Raw genomic sequence first — 15,613 nt, 5'->3', positions numbered from 1 at the left:
TTTCTTTTCTTGTATTTCTTGACTATATAAGTCCCTTTAACATTTGTTGTAAAGCCAGTTTGGTCATACTGAATTCTCTTAACTTTTGCTTGTCAGAAAAGCTTTTTATTTCTCCATCAATTTTGAATGAGATCTTTGCCAGGTACAGTAATTTTGGTTGTAGATTTTTCCCTTTCAACAGTTTAAATATATCCTGCCATTCCCTTCTGCTGAAAGATCAGCTGTTAAGCGTATGGGGTTTCCTTTGTATGGTACTTGTTCTTCTCCCTTGCTGCTTTTAATATTCTTTCTTTGTGTTTAGTCTTTGTTAGTTTGATTAGCATGTGTCTTGGCGTGTTTCTCCCTGGGTTTATCCTGTATGGGATTCTTTATGCCTCTTGGACTTGATTGATTATTTCCTTTTCCATGTTGGGGAAATTTTCGACTATAATCTCTTCAAAAATTTTCTCATACCTTTTCTTTTTCTCTTCTTCTTCTGCGACCCCTATAATTCGAATGTTGTTGCATTTGTTATTGTCCCAGAGGTCTCTGAGACTATCCTGAGTTCTTTTCATTCTTTTTACTTTGTTTTGCTCTTGGAAGTTATTTCCACCATTTTATCTTCCAGCTCACTGATTTGTTCTTCTGCTTCAGATTGTCTGCTATTGATTGCTTCTAGAGTATTTTTAATTTCAGTAATTGTGTTGTTTGTCTCTGTATGTTTATTCATTAATTCTTCTATGTCTTTGTTAATTGATTCTTGTATTTTCTCCGCTTTGTTTTCAAGGTTTTTGATCATCTTTAGTATCATTCTGAATTCTTTTTCAGGTAGTTTGCCTATTTCCTCTTCATTTCTTTGGACTTCTGTGTTTCTAGTTTGTTCCTTCATTTGTGTAGTATTTTTCTGCCTTTTCATTATTATTTTTTTTAACTTACTGTGTGTGAGGTCTCCTTTTCCCAGGCTTCAGAGTTGAATTCTTTCTTCCTTTTGGTTTCTGCACCACTAAGGTTGGTCCAATAGTTTGTGTAGGCTTCATATAGGGTGAGATTTGTGCTGAGTTTTTGTTTGGTTGTTTGTTTTTCCTCTGATGGGCAAGGCTGAGTAAGGTGGTAATCCTGTCAGCTGATGACTGGGTTTGTATTTTTGTTTTGTTTGTTGTTTAGATGAAGTGTCCTGGACAGGGTCCTACTGGTGGTTCGGTGATGCTGAGTCATGTATTCAAGTGGTTTCCTTTGTGTGAGTTCTATCTGATACTCACTATGGTTATTTCTCTGGTAGTCTAGGGTCTTGGAGTTAGCGCTCCCATTCCAAAGGGTCAGGGCTTGATCTCTGGTCAGGAATGAAGATTCCACAAGTGTTTTGTTATGGCATTAAATGAGATTAAAACAAATATCCAAAAACGAGAAACCAAAATGAACCCCAGACAAATGTCAATTACAAAATCAGGCAAATAATAATTAAAATAATGGATTATATACATATACATATACACCCATGAGCAAAGTCAAAACAGTCCAACAAAAATAAAGTACAATAGAGTGACCCAGTGAACAAAGGAAACCAAAAATTATGTCTACCAGGACAAAACTAACTAAAGCAAAAACTGGAAAACAAAACTAAAGCAAGGTGCCAAGTGGGGAAGAAAGCAATGAAAATAAAACTAACATATGTTGAGAGGAAAGGAAAGAAAAAAAAGAATACATATGCAAAGTTAAATAGAGGTAGATAAAGAAGATTTATATACATTAAAGATTAACTGTAAGGGGAAAAGAACAGTAGAAAAAGCAAACAAAGGATTAAATGTAGAAAAAGTAATAATAGGCTTGAAAAATTAAAAAAAGAGAAAAGAAAAAAAAAAAAGGAAAACTTCCCAGAACTGCTAAAACCCAATGTAGAGGCAGGGGTTTATAACAATAATAAAATATGTGGCTGAGGAAAAAAAAGCTCAAAATCTTAATTAGATTTCATAGGGCCAATAAAATTGACAACTACAACATGGGGGGAAAAAAGGAAAAAGAAAAGAAAAAACCCAAAAGAATCTACAGAACAAGTCAAAACATAAGAATAATAATTGTTTTTCTTGAGTCACTGCTGTCAGAGCCCTTTCGCTCCCTGGGAGTCACAGTCCACCTCACCTCCCTAGGATGCCCTCCAACACTGTGTTGATCTCTGGACCTGTTGTGGGGGCAGCTCAGATTCTAATCTGGTCCTACTCCTCTGTGTTCTTTAAATGTCCACAGCTATCAGGACTCGTGCATTTTCTTTTGTGGGAGCTTTCAGTGACCTTTTATATATTCCACAGACACAGAGTCTACCTAGTTGATCGTGTGGATTTAATCTGTAGTTTGTACAGCTGGTAGGAAGTTTTGGGTCTTCTTCCTTAGTCACACTGCCCCTGGGTTTTAATCGTGATTTTATTTCCACTTCTACTTGTGGGTTGTTCACTGGGGTTTGCTCCCGAGGCTGCCCTGGAGGACTTGAGTTTGCCCCTGTGAGGGCCAGTCGTGGAGGTGGTGCAGCTGCTTAGGTCACAGGGATTCTGACAGCACCAGGTACTCAGGGGAGTTGGCGGCTAGCGAAGCAGGAAATACAGTGCTCTAGAAGTGTATGGCAACCAGTTTTGGCCAATACACTCCAGTATTCTTGTCTGGAGGCCTGACAGAGAAGCCAGGCAGGCCACAGTCTACAAGGTTGCAAAGAGTCAGACACTACCAAAGCAACCTTGCATGCTTAGATGTAAGACTTTTTTTGCCTGTAGCAGCTCTGCCCCAGTGAGAGTTGAGCGTGAAGGTGACGCAGCTGCTTGGCTTGTGGGGACCCTGGTGGCGCCAAGTGTGCAGGAACATGGACTGCCTCCGCCATAGGAGTTATGGCCCTATCAGAGTCTTTTTTCTAGCCTCTTGTAGCTGGTGATCAGAAGGCCTCTTTGGCCAGTCTTTCTCTGTAGCTCTGCCCGTTCAGGCACATAGAGGGGCCCCCTTGGCTGGGATCCTACTCTGTAGATCAGTGCATCGGGCACTTAAAGGGGCACCCTGGGGTGGGGTCCTACTCTGTAGTTCAGTGTGTCAGGCGTTTGATGGGCCAGCCTCTCTGTTGTTCAGCTGCTGATGGTGGCAGGTGTGGAGAGAGAGTCTATGGTGATGGCTCCACCCACTACGTGACTCAGCAGTATCGCCTTGCTTCCGTGGCTGCCTGGCTTTCCTCCACAGGCATTTCCTACCACAATCTCCTCCTTCACATCTCCTCGGTCTGTCTCTCAGCGATCAACAGCAGCCCCTTGCCCTGGGATTGCTCCACAATCCTTGAACTCCAGCTCCCAGCCGCTGTACCTTCCAGGGGATCTATGTCCCTGTCTGGAGTATGTATGGCTGCAGCAAGGACTGCATTCCATTTAGGCTGCCACAGATCAGCTGTTTCACTCTCAGCCTTAAATGTTTCTCCTCTGACTCAGTTGCCTGGATGTGGCGATTGGACTCCTGCTTCAGTTTCGCCACCCACCAACGGGGGGTTCCAGTCCTACTAACACTCCTGTTTTTCTCCCTAGTTCCTTTGTCCTGCCAAGTTTTGTGTGGGTCTATATATTTGTTTCCTCTGGTCAGGTTCTCCTGTCTGCTCTCAGCTGGTGTTCTGTATACCCTTCTGTGTCTGAAGGTGTATTCCTGATGTATCTGTGGAGAGAGATGTACTCCATGTCCACTTATTCCTCTGCCATCTTGTTCTCCCTGTTTTTATTTTTTAATAGATCGCCAGCCTTTAACATGTGAGAGACTCCATGTAGTGATCCAAGTTCCTGTTGTTTCTCGTAAATTTGGTATTGCACCCTTAACCTCTCTTCCTACCTGGCAGCATTTGGTTGTGTTTAGACAGATCCTGTGTTCCCCAGTTTTCCACAGCATCCCCCAGCAAGCCTCCTCAGGTACATGATGTGCTGGCCCTGTGGGTATCGAGCTTTTTTATCTTGTTTTACAATGCAGAATGTTGCTGTAGAACTGAGATGTTATATCAGCCTTTTAATACCATTTTTCTTAAGAAAAACCGCAAACTTTTGTAAGTATTAATTTTTTATACATTTATGGTAGGTATTTCATAAATTTAATATTTAATAAATGGTTTTGACAAATGGATGTTTTTGGTCATTCACCATACTTGAACACTTGTATTTTTTGGTATGGCATATCTGAGTATATGTAAGTGCCATATCTTTCACTGTTGAAGATCTGGGTGATATAAATTTTTGATTTATTATTGTAATTTTAGCTTTTTAAAAGTTTTGCTTTTGTAGAAAGAATTTGCTATTTGAAAGTTATGACACTGACTCTAAATCAAGGATTTATATCATAATCCTTTGATGCTCAGTTTTTTCTTGATAGACTGCTGTGTCAGTGATGAGTTAGTTTTTGTAAAATAAAAAACTAAAAATAAATATGCCTAATTATATAATGCTAGATTAAGAATTTCTATATAGAAAAGCATATAGTCATTAAGGTTTTGTAAAAAGCTGTTGGCCTTGTGCTGGTTATTTTTCTAGAACTTAGACTTTTAAAATATTGATTTTTGTCTAAATTTTATGTACTGATTTATTTTGTACACATACTATGTAGAGGGATGATAATTTTTATTTTAAGAAATTTTTATCATTTTATATTTTTTTATTCAAAATTTACTTAGAGGAAAGTTGTGCTTTAACATATAATAATGAATTTTGGTCAAACTTCTTTATGATTTCAGAACAAAAATTGCCCAAGATATTGAGAGGCTAATACATCAGAGTGATATCATAGATCGAGTGGTATATGACTTAGATAACCCAAAGTAAGTCTCATTTTTATGTTTTAGTTTTGTTAGTTTTATTCTTATCTTAAAATTTCAGTGTTCTTTTAAAAGACAAAGAAATATAGTTAACTTCCACCTAGTTAAGCCTCACTCTGTTTTGATGTAATTGTAATGTAAATCATGTTTATTAGGTTAAATTGAGTATACTACAAATTTAGTTTTTTTTTATGTGGGCTTTTAATAGGTTTAATAAGGGAAACATCACATCTGATGCTTTGTTTTTAAAAGCTGAAACTACCTCCACTTAAGATAATGGAGATTTCATACGAATGCTGCAGTTTTGTCCTGTAATACTGAGCCTTCGTTTCCTTAAGACAACAAATTACCATCCCCTTTAGAAGGAAAATATGCTTGCTGATTTTCCACAGTCCCCACTTCTCACTTTCGTCTCTTACTGTTTACAATCTGCTTCAATCGTTTCATGTTACCGCCTGACTTTTGAAGCCATTTGTTTGTGATCCCTGGTGGCTCAATGGGTAAAGAATCTACCTGCAGTGCAGGAGACTGTCGGCAGCACAGGAGCCTGGGTTTCGATTCCTGAGTCTGGAAGATCCCCTGGAGAAGGAAATGGCAAGCCACTCCAGTATTTTTGCCTGGAAAATCCCATGGACAGAGGAGCCTGGTGGGCTACATACAGTTCATGGGATTTTAAGAGTCGGACATGACTTGGCAACTAAACCACAACAATGTTTCAGTGTAATTTCCAATTTAGGGTTATCACTGGTGCCATTGCGTTTAATGATTTTGTTGTTGTTGTTCAGTCAGTCACGTCTGATTCTTTGCAACCCAATGGACTGCCTCACGCCAGGCTTCCCTGTCCTTCACCATCTCCCAGAGCTTGTTCAAACTCATGTCCATTGAGTCAGTGATGCCATCCAGCTGTCTCATCCTCTGTCGTCCCCTTCTCCTCCTGCCTTCACTGTTTCCCAGCATCAGGGTCTTTTCTAATGAGTCAGCTCTTCACATGAGGTGGCCAAAGTATTGAAGCTTTAGCTTCAACATCAGTCCTTCCAATGAATACTCAGGACTGATCTCCTTTAGGATGGACTGATTGGATCTCCTTGTAGTCCAAGGGACTCTAAAGAGTCTTCTCCAACACCACAGTTCAAAAGCATCAGTTCTGTGGCATTCAGCCTTCATTATGGTCCAACTCTCATATCCATGCATGATTAAACTTCTCATTACTGGATACAAATGATTTAATAGTAGTCATATTCATCATTTTTCATTTTCATTTATTTACTTATATATAATTCATTAGGTGCCATTGCATTGTCTTCAGTAATGAGAACTTTAATCAGCCCATGAATGGGTTTTCGCTCTCTCTCCTTCAACATTCTAATGTTTTGGAGAGATTTTATATTTCATTAGTCTTATTTGGGGGAAATAAAACATTTTAAAAGATTTTTGTTAAGAGAGTCAGGGTAATGTTATGTCAGAGCTAATGACTGAATTTGAAATAACATTCACAAAAATAAAAAACAAATCTATTCATAATTTCTTAGTTATTTCAATGTTTCTAATTCTGTGTTCGGAGAAGGCGATGGCACCCCACTCCAGTACTCTTGCCTGGAAAATCCCATGGACGGAGGAGCCCGGTAGGCTGCAGTCCATGGGGTTGCTCAGAGTCGGACAGGACTGAGCGACTTCACTTTTACTTTTCACCTTCATGCATTGGAGAAGCAAATGGCAACCCACTCCAGTATTCTTGCCTGGAGAATCTTAGGGATGGGGGAGCCTGGTGGGCTGCCATCTATGGGGTCGCACAGAGTCGGACACGACTGAAGTGACTTAGCAATTCTGTGTTAGACCAGACAATGTGGTAACACAGAACCTCAAGAACTCTTGAGTGTAGGATATTCGTGTTGTTTAGTTGCTCAGTCATGTCTGACTCTGTGTGACCCTATGGACTATAACCCGCCAGGACCTTCTGTCCATGGAATTCTCCAGACAAGAATACTGGAGTGAGTTGCCATTTCCTCCTCCAGGAGATCTTCCAGACCCAGGGAAGTGTCACATGCCAGTGCTATTTCTAACTGAAGTGCCTTTGGACAAAAGCATTGGTCTTCTGGGAGTCTTCATTTTCCCCCATTAGAATGTAAGCTCTAGAAGAGCAAGAATTTGTATTCAGTCAGGGAAATAGATAACTAAAACAGTATCTGGCACCTAGTAGGTGCTCAATAAGTACTTGCTAAAGTAAGGAATATGTAAAATAAGAATAATACTTCCACCTTTTGGGTACTAATTATATTAGATAATAGATAATGAAGCTCTCTAAATTAAAAAAATAGTTTTACCTGAGAGCTGCACAGTTTCTAGAATTATTGGTACTCAATACAAGTCATATGCACTTTAAAAAATAACTGGTCTTTTCCGTAAGATTACTAATATTTAGAAATGGCATCTAATGAGACGAAAATTTTTGTGATTAATATTCACTATATAATTGTGGGGGAAATCTCTACTTGTAATTATAATATTTTGTTCTCTAAATATTAGCCAGAGTTTTGTAGTTTGCCTGTGTTGATTTTGTTCTTTGGCTTAAAAATAATGAAGAGGGTGAGCGAGCAATAATGGTGCATTTTTAATCTATAGTGTAGTTTCGTTTTTGCTCACTTGTTTAAATGCTATGTATTTTTTATTCTTACTTTAAATTTTTATTTAGCTATACCATTCCAGAAGAAGCAGATGTGTTGAAGTTTAACTCCAAATTTGAATCTGGGAATCTGCGTAAAGTAATTCAAATTAGAAAGTAAGTCATTAAAATTCTTCTCGTTTTGTTTGTGTATAGATATTTTCCTAATTTTCATCAAATTTGTTTATTTTCTGTTTTCAGAAATGAATATGACCTTATTCTGAACTCAGACATAAATAGCAATCATTATCATCAGTGGTTTTACTTTGAAGTCAGTGGAATGCGACCAAGTATTGCTTATAGGTTCAACATCATTAACTGTGAAAAGTCCAACAGTCAGTTTAATTATGGTAAGACAACATTTCATCCAAATTGAATACAACTAAAGATTTATTACATGTGCTACTTAAAATAAAGCTTTTAATGAAGTCTGTTCATCCAGAAGAGAATTACATAAAACAATCTCTTTTTTAACTTTTTTATTTTGAATAGAGTCATAAAAAGTTAAAAGTGTAGAAGTTGCCGAAAAGTTCTGTTTACCAGATTTGCTCTAATGGTTACATCCTACGTAGCTGTACTAGAATGTCAAAACCAGGGTTTGACGTTGGCACAGTGTGGGTGCATAATTCTGTGCCTTTTTATTACATTTGTAGATTCTTATTATTGTCACCACAACTAGGATAGAGAATTCTTTCAGTACCACCAAGCCTGTGCTACTCCTTTATAGTTCACCATTCAGTTGTAGTTTTCTGTAAATTTTAAAATCTAATTGAAGAAGTTTCCTTTTATTACTAGTTTACTGAGAGTTTTTGTTATAATGGGTATTAAATTTTGACACATGCTTTTTTTCATCAAATGATATGATCATGTGATTTTTCTTCTTTAGCCTGTCAAGATGGCATGTTATATTAATTCATTTTCGAATACTGAACCAGCCTTTTTTTATCTGTGAATGGATTAAATATGTGAATTATAGTCATTGTATATAATTGCTAATGTTTTATTCAAGAGGTATATTGAGATATATATATATACACACACACACATATATATATATGTTTTTTTATATCATATCTGATTTTGGCATATCATGGCAACAATTACAATTACTTCTAAAACTAGTTGAGTAATACTCCCTCCTCATATTTTCTGGAAGAGCTTGTGCATATTTGGTGTTAATTCTTAAATGCGTGGTAGAATTCTCCAGACAAATCATCTGGGCCAGGAGATTTCTTATTTGGTACTCTTTTAAATTAGAGATTAAATTTCTTCTTTAATAGTTTTAGGACTATTCAGATTATCTATTTCACCTTGAGTGAGTTACAGTAGTTTGTTCTTTATAGGAATTGATCAGTTTCTTATAAATTTTCAAATGTGTATATAAAGTTGTTCATAGTATTTTCTTACTGTCTTTTTAATATCTTCAGGGTCTCTAGTGATATCCTGTATTTAATTCCTGACAATAGTAACTTGTGTCTTGTCTTTATTTTTCTTGGTCAGTTTTGTTGATATTTTAAAGAACCAGCTTTTTGTTTCACTGTTTTTCTCTACTGTTTTTCTCATGAGGCAGTTTTTAAAAACTCTGGGGTTTTGATTTGCATTTCTCTGATAATGAGTGATGTTGAGCATCTTTTCATGTGTTTGTTAGCCATCTGTATGTCTTCTTTGGAGAAATGTCTATTTAGTTCTTTGACCCATTTTTTGATTGGGTCATTGATTTTTCTGGAGTTGAGCTGTAGGAGTTGCTTGTATATCCTCGAGATTAGTTGTTTGTCAGTTGCTTCATTTGCTATTATCTTCTCCCATTCTGAAGGCTGTCTTTTCACCTTGCTAATAGTTTCCTTTGATGTGCAGAAGCTTTTAAGGTTAATTAGGTCCCATTTGTTTATTTTTGCTTTTATTTCCAATATTCTGGGAGGTGGGTCATAGAGGATCCTGCTGTGATGTATGTCAGAGAGTGTTTTGCCTATGTTCTCCTCTAGGAGTTTTATAGTTTCTGGTCTTACGTTTAGATCTTTAATCCATTTTGAGTTTATTTTTGTGTATGGTGTTAGAAAGTGTTCTAGTTTCATTCTTTTACAAGTGGTTGACCAGAGTTCCCAGCACCACTTGTTAAAGAGATTGTCTTTAATCCATTGTATATTCTTGCCTTCTTTGTCAAAGATAAGGTGTCCATATGTGCGTGGATTTATCTCTGGGCTTTCTATTTTGTTCCATTGATCTATATTTCTGTCTTTGTGCCAGTACCATACTGTCTTGATAACTGTGGCTTTGTAGTAGAGCCTGAAGTCAGGTAGGTTGATTCCTCCAGTTCCATTCTTCTTTCTCAAGATCGCTTTGGCTATTCGAGGTTTTTTGTTTTTCCATACAAATGTGAAATTATTTGTTCTAGCTCTGTGAAGAATGCTGTTGGTAGCTTGATAGGGATTGCATTGAATCTATAGATTGCTTTGGGTAGTATACTCATTTTCACTACATTGATTCTTCCAATCCATGAACGTGGTATATTTCTCCATCTGTTAGTGTCCTCTTTGATTTCTTTCACCAGTGTTTTATAGTTTTCTATATATAGGTCTTTAGATTCTTTAGGTAGATATATTCCTAAGTATTTTATTCTTTCCGTTGCAATGGTGAATGGAATTGTTTCCTGAATTTCTCTTTCTGTTTTCTCATTATTAGTGTATAGGAATGCAAGGGATTTCTGTGTGTTGATTTTATATCCTGCAACTTTACTATAGTCATTGATTAGTTCTAGTAATTTTCTGGTGGAGTCTTTAGGGTTTTCTATGTAGAGGATCATGTCATCTGCAAACAGTGAGAGCTTTACTTCTTCTTTTCCAATTTGGATTCCTTTTATTTCTTTTTCTGTTCTGATTGCTGTGGCCAAAACTTCCAAAACTATGTTGAATAGTAATGGTGAAAGTGGGCACCCTTGTCTTGTTCCTGACTTTAGAGGAAATGCTTTCCATTTTTCACCATTGAGGATAATGTTTGTCAGAATGGCTGCGATCCAAAAGTCTACAAGTAATAAATGCTGGAGAGGGTGTGGAGAAAAAGGAACCCTCTTACACTGTTGGTGGGAATGCAAACTAGTACAGCCACTATGGAGAACAGTGTGGAGATTCCTTAAAAAACTGGAAATAGACCTGCCTTATGATCCAGCAATCCCACTGCTGGGCATACACACTGAGGAAACCAGAAGGGAAAGAGACACGAGTACCCCAATGTTCATCGCAGCACTGTTTATAATAGCCAGGACATGGAAGCAACCTAGATGCCCATCAGCAGATGAATGGATAAGAAAGCTGTGGTACATATACACAATGGAGTATTATTCAGCCATTAAAAAGAATACATTTGAATCAGTTCTAATGAGGTGGATGAAACTGGAGCCTATTATACAGAGTGAAGTAAGCCAGAAAGAAAAACACCAGTACAGTATACTAACGCATATATATGGAATTTAGAAAGATGGTAACAATAACCCTGTGTACGAGACAGCAAAAGAGACACTGATGTATAGAACAGTCTTATGGACTCTGTGGGAGAGGGAGAGGGTGGGAAGATTTGGGAGAATGGCATTGAAACATGTAAAATATCATGTATGAAATGAGTTGCCAGTCCAGGTTCGATGCACGATACTGGATGCTTGGGGCTGGTGCACTGGGACGACCCAGAGGGATGGAATGGGGAGGGAGGAGGGAGGAGGGTTCAGGATGGGGAACACATGTATACCTGTGGCGGATTCATTTTGATATTTGGCAAAACTAATACAGTTATGTAAAGTTTAAAAATAAAATAAAATTAAAAAAAAAAAGAATCAGAAAAAAAAAAAAAAAGAAAATAAATCCTGTATTTCGGATATTTAACCTTTGATAAAAGAATAAAACTAGCATTATGTAAATGCTTTGCACATTTAAAAAAAAAAAAACAAACTCTAGGGTTGTACCAATAAAAAAGCTATATTTATAGCCTCATTTAAGGCTTTGTACTTACTTATTAGTACTTTAATAGGTGTCAAACTTGGGGTTATTTGCCAAGGCATCAGGTTTTTGTAGTCAGGTATTATTTCAATGGAAGATTATTTAATTGTATAAACTTAATATCAGTAATTGAAAATTAAGACATCAAGTTTTTTATTTGATGATAATTTTGTGTAAAGAAAAATTTTTTTCTGGTGTATAAAGATTGAAGAGCTTTAACAGCTAAGGTCAGAGAAGGCAATGGCACTCCACTCCAGTACTCTTGCCTGGAAAATCCCATGGACAGAGGAGCCTGGTAGGCTGCAGTCCATAGGGTCGCTAAGAGTCGGACACAACTGAGCAACTTCACTTTCACTTTTCACTTTCATGCCTTGGAGAAGGAAATGGCAACCCACTCCAGTGTTCTTGCCTGGAGAATCCCAGGGACGGGGAAGCCTGGTGGGCTGCCGTCTATGGGGTCACACAGAGTCGGAAACGACTGAAGTGACTTAGCAGCAGCAACAGCTAAGGTATGACATGCTGTATTATCTGTTTCAGATAAATGTTCTAAAATGTTAAAAGCATGAATATGATGATACTTTATATAAGGGGACATTTCTGAAAATTGAAGCTTTCAAGATTTTATTCTTCCCAATTGTCATTATTTATATGGAAAACAGAAAATTGTATACTCCAGATAATTATTTCACATACATAGGATAAAGCTTTAATCAGATTCACTATTTAATGTAATAATTATGGGAAGATAAGGCTCATAATACCTGATTTAGTTATAAACATTTTTAAAGTTTTAAAAATGTTTTAAGTAATCTAATTTAAAATGATGTATTCTTATAAAAATATATTTTGACTAAGGATTCAGTGGTTATATTGACTTACATGAATAGTGATATGAATATTCTTGATAAAATCTTGTTTTATTTTTTGCCTTTTGGGTATGACTGCTAATCATTGAATGTCCTATTTTTTAGAAACATTTGTTGACCTTAAACTTTCATATAACTTTAAAAATTACCTTAATTGAAAAATCATTCAAAATAATACCAAAATAAGTAAAGGATCTTATGTTTTCCCTATTTAACTTATAAATATTCAATATAATGCTAACATAATACTTTACAGGAGTGAAGGACAATTATGAGTAAAATATAAAGGCATATTTATTCCAGAAATGATAGAGAATATTCAAATACTAGTGCTATAGGTAGATGGTATCTTTACTAACTATATTTATTTATTGACTTTTATAAAATAGTACACTAAGCTTTATTAAAATACTTTAATTTTTACAATTAAAAGCACATATTTTGGAGTAATATTTCTCTATTAAAAAAACTGTATTTCTATGTGATAATTTCTTCCTTTAGTGTCATTTTAAATTTAAAATGAATAAAATTCTATAACTAAAACCAAGTCAAAACATTGAGACAGATGGCTGCTTTAATTTTTAAGTTTCCCCTCCTTTTCACCCTGGGCCCTTTGGGTATTCTTGTTCGTATTACTATTAATATATCATACATTCCAAACTCACTTTGTATAAAATCTGGAAAACAGAATGTTGGTAAGAAGAAAATTAAAACCATGAACAATACATCATCCAAAGAAATTTATTTTAATGTTTGTTCTTTCCAGCTTTTTTTTATAATGCATTATGTGATCTTTCCATATATGTAGTTATGTGTTTTTTAAAAAAATGCTCATAACACACACAGTTTCATAACCTGCATCTTAACTAAACATTATATCATCATTATTTTTCTGGTCATTAAAAAAAATCCCTCTGAAGCATAGTTTAATGGATATCTTGTTGAAGTTCTCTAACATTTATCCAACTGTTCCTTTGTTAGACTTTTAAGCCATTTTTATTTTGATTCTAGTTTTATTGAGATTAATTGACCTACAGCACTGTATAAGTTTAAACTGTGCAGCATATGAGTTGACTTAGAAAATGATTACAAAGTTTAGTGACCCTATTACACCTTAGGTTGTATCTAATTATTTTCTACTTTAACTACTACTGAGATGAACATTATTGTTTTATACTAAATATCTGTGTATATAGTAATTTACTTACATATTCACAGAAGTGGGATTTATTTATCTGTCTTCCAGCTGTAAGTGTTTTTTTGTTTGTTTGTTTTGTTTTTTGGATTATGAAACCATGGATCATATGGGATTTACTATTCTAAGTAAGGGAATTTGGTAAAGTAAATAAACTTTAGAGAAGATTCTCTAAGAAGGAAATAGAAGATAAAATCCACTGTTAAGCATTTTGTTAACCATCCTTAATCTTACTCATATTCACATAATTTTAAAATTAAATTTTACCCTTTAATACATTTGGGTTCAAAATATGAAAAGTCATGATATGCTATGTTTTTAAATTACACAATATATGATAATAACATTTCCCCATGCCATGAAATGCCAGTACCAAAGATTGATTGTATTCTTTGCAGCCAAAAATGGAGAAGCTCTATATGGTCAGCAAAAACAAGACCTGGAGCTGACTGTGGCTCAGATCGTGAGCTCCTTATTGCAAAATCCAGCTTTAAATTGAAGAAAGTAGGGAAAACCACTAGAGTCCCTTATAGTTACACAGTGGAGGTGGCAAACAGATTCAAGGGATTAGATCTGATAGACAGAGTGCCTGAATAACTAGGAATGGAGTTCATAACACTGTACAGAAGGCAGTGACCAAAACCATCCCCTACCCCCCAAAATGCAAGAAGACAAAGTGGTTGTCTGAGGAGGCCTTGTAGCTGGGAAAAGAGAAGAAGCAAAAGGCAAAGGAGAAAGGGAAAGATATGCTCAACTGAACGCAGAATTCAGAGAATATCAAGAAAAGATAAGAAAGCCTTCTTAAATGAACAGTGCAGTGAAATAGAGGTAAACAGTAGAATGGGAATGGCTAGAGGTCTCTTCAAGAAAATTTGAGATATCAAGGAAACACTTAATGCAAGGATGGGCACAATAAGGGACAGAAGAGTTAAAAGGACCTAACAGAAGCAGAAGAGATTTAAGAATCTGTGCAAGAATACAGAGAACTGTAAAGGAAAGGTCATAATGACTTGGAAAACCACGATGGTGTGGCCACTCATATAGAGCCAGACATCCTGGAGTGTGAAGTCATGTTGGCCTTAGGAAGCATTACTATGAACAAAGCTAGTGGAGGTGATGGAATTTCAGTTGAGCTATTTCAAATCCAGAAGATGATGGTGTGAAAGTGCTGCACTCAATATGTCAGCAAATTTGGAAAACTCAGCTGTGGCCACAGGACTGGAAAAGGTTAGTTTTCTTTCCAGTCCCAAAGAAGGGCAATGCCAGAGAATGTTTAAACTACCGCACAGTTGCACTTATTTCACGTGCTAGCAAGGTTATGCTCAAATTCCTTCAAGCTAGGCCACAGCAGCATGTGAAGTGAGAACTACCAAAGGTACAAGCTGGGTTTCAAGGAGGCAGAGGAACCAGAGGTCAAATTGCCAACATTTGTTGGGATTGTGGAGAAAACAAGGGAGTTCCAGAAAAATACCTACTTCTGCTTCACTGACTATGCTAAAGCTTTTGACTTTGTGGATCACAACAAACTGGAAAATTCTTACAAAGATGAGAGTACCAGACCACTTTACCTGTCTCCTGAGAAACCCGTATATGGGTCCAGAAGCAACAGTTAGAATTGGACATGGAACAATGGGTTGGTTTTAAATTGGGAAAGGATTACATCAAGGCTGTATATTTTCATTAACTTCCATGCAGAGTACATCATGTAAAATGTCAGGCTGGATGAATCACAAGCTGCAATCAAGATTGCTGGGAAAAATAACAAATATGATACCACTCTAATGGTGAAAAGTGAAGAGGAACTAAGGAGCCTCTTGATGAGGGTGAAAGAGCAGAGTGAAAAGCTGGCTTGAAACTCAACATTAAAAAACTAAGATCATGGCACTTGGTCCCATCACTTCCTGGAAAATAGAAGGGAAAAAGTGGAAGCAGTGACACAACTCTCATCAACTTCTGGCCCTCGTGATACTCTAGCGTTTGTTTGGGAGCTTTTGTTGCTCTAGCATCACTAGATTTTAATTGTTCTGATTTTTCAGTCTCGTGCACCATCCTTGTTGCTCTCATATCACTTTGATTTTTAAATTATTTTGACTTCATAAAATAGTTTAACATTCTGTAGTC

General features: G+C 36.5%; 1 protein-coding gene across 6 annotated transcripts in view; it reads left to right on the top strand.

Annotated features, from left to right (window-relative positions):
- Positions 1–15,613, top strand: part of AGTPBP1 (ATP/GTP binding carboxypeptidase 1) — a 194,384-nt gene that overhangs the window by 120,589 nt on the left and 58,182 nt on the right. For 5 of the 6 annotated variants that reach the window (XM_025281965.2, XM_025281962.2, XM_006066833.3 and 2 more), the window contains 3 exons: positions 4,709–4,792; positions 7,479–7,565; positions 7,650–7,798. In XM_025281965.2, coding sequence (XP_025137750.1) covers positions 4,709–4,792; positions 7,479–7,565; positions 7,650–7,798 — 320 coding nt within the window. The remainder of the gene's footprint in view (positions 1–4,708; positions 4,793–7,478; positions 7,566–7,649; positions 7,799–15,613) is intronic. The other variant, XM_025281964.2, reaches the window with a different exon arrangement.

This window comes from Bubalus bubalis, chromosome 3, assembly GCF_019923935.1.
Source record: "Bubalus bubalis isolate 160015118507 breed Murrah chromosome 3, NDDB_SH_1, whole genome shotgun sequence".
NCBI classification, from domain to species: domain Eukaryota; kingdom Metazoa; phylum Chordata; class Mammalia; order Artiodactyla; family Bovidae; genus Bubalus; species Bubalus bubalis.
The sequence above is the reverse complement of the archived record's forward strand: the minus strand, read 5'-3'. Positions and strand labels throughout refer to the sequence as shown.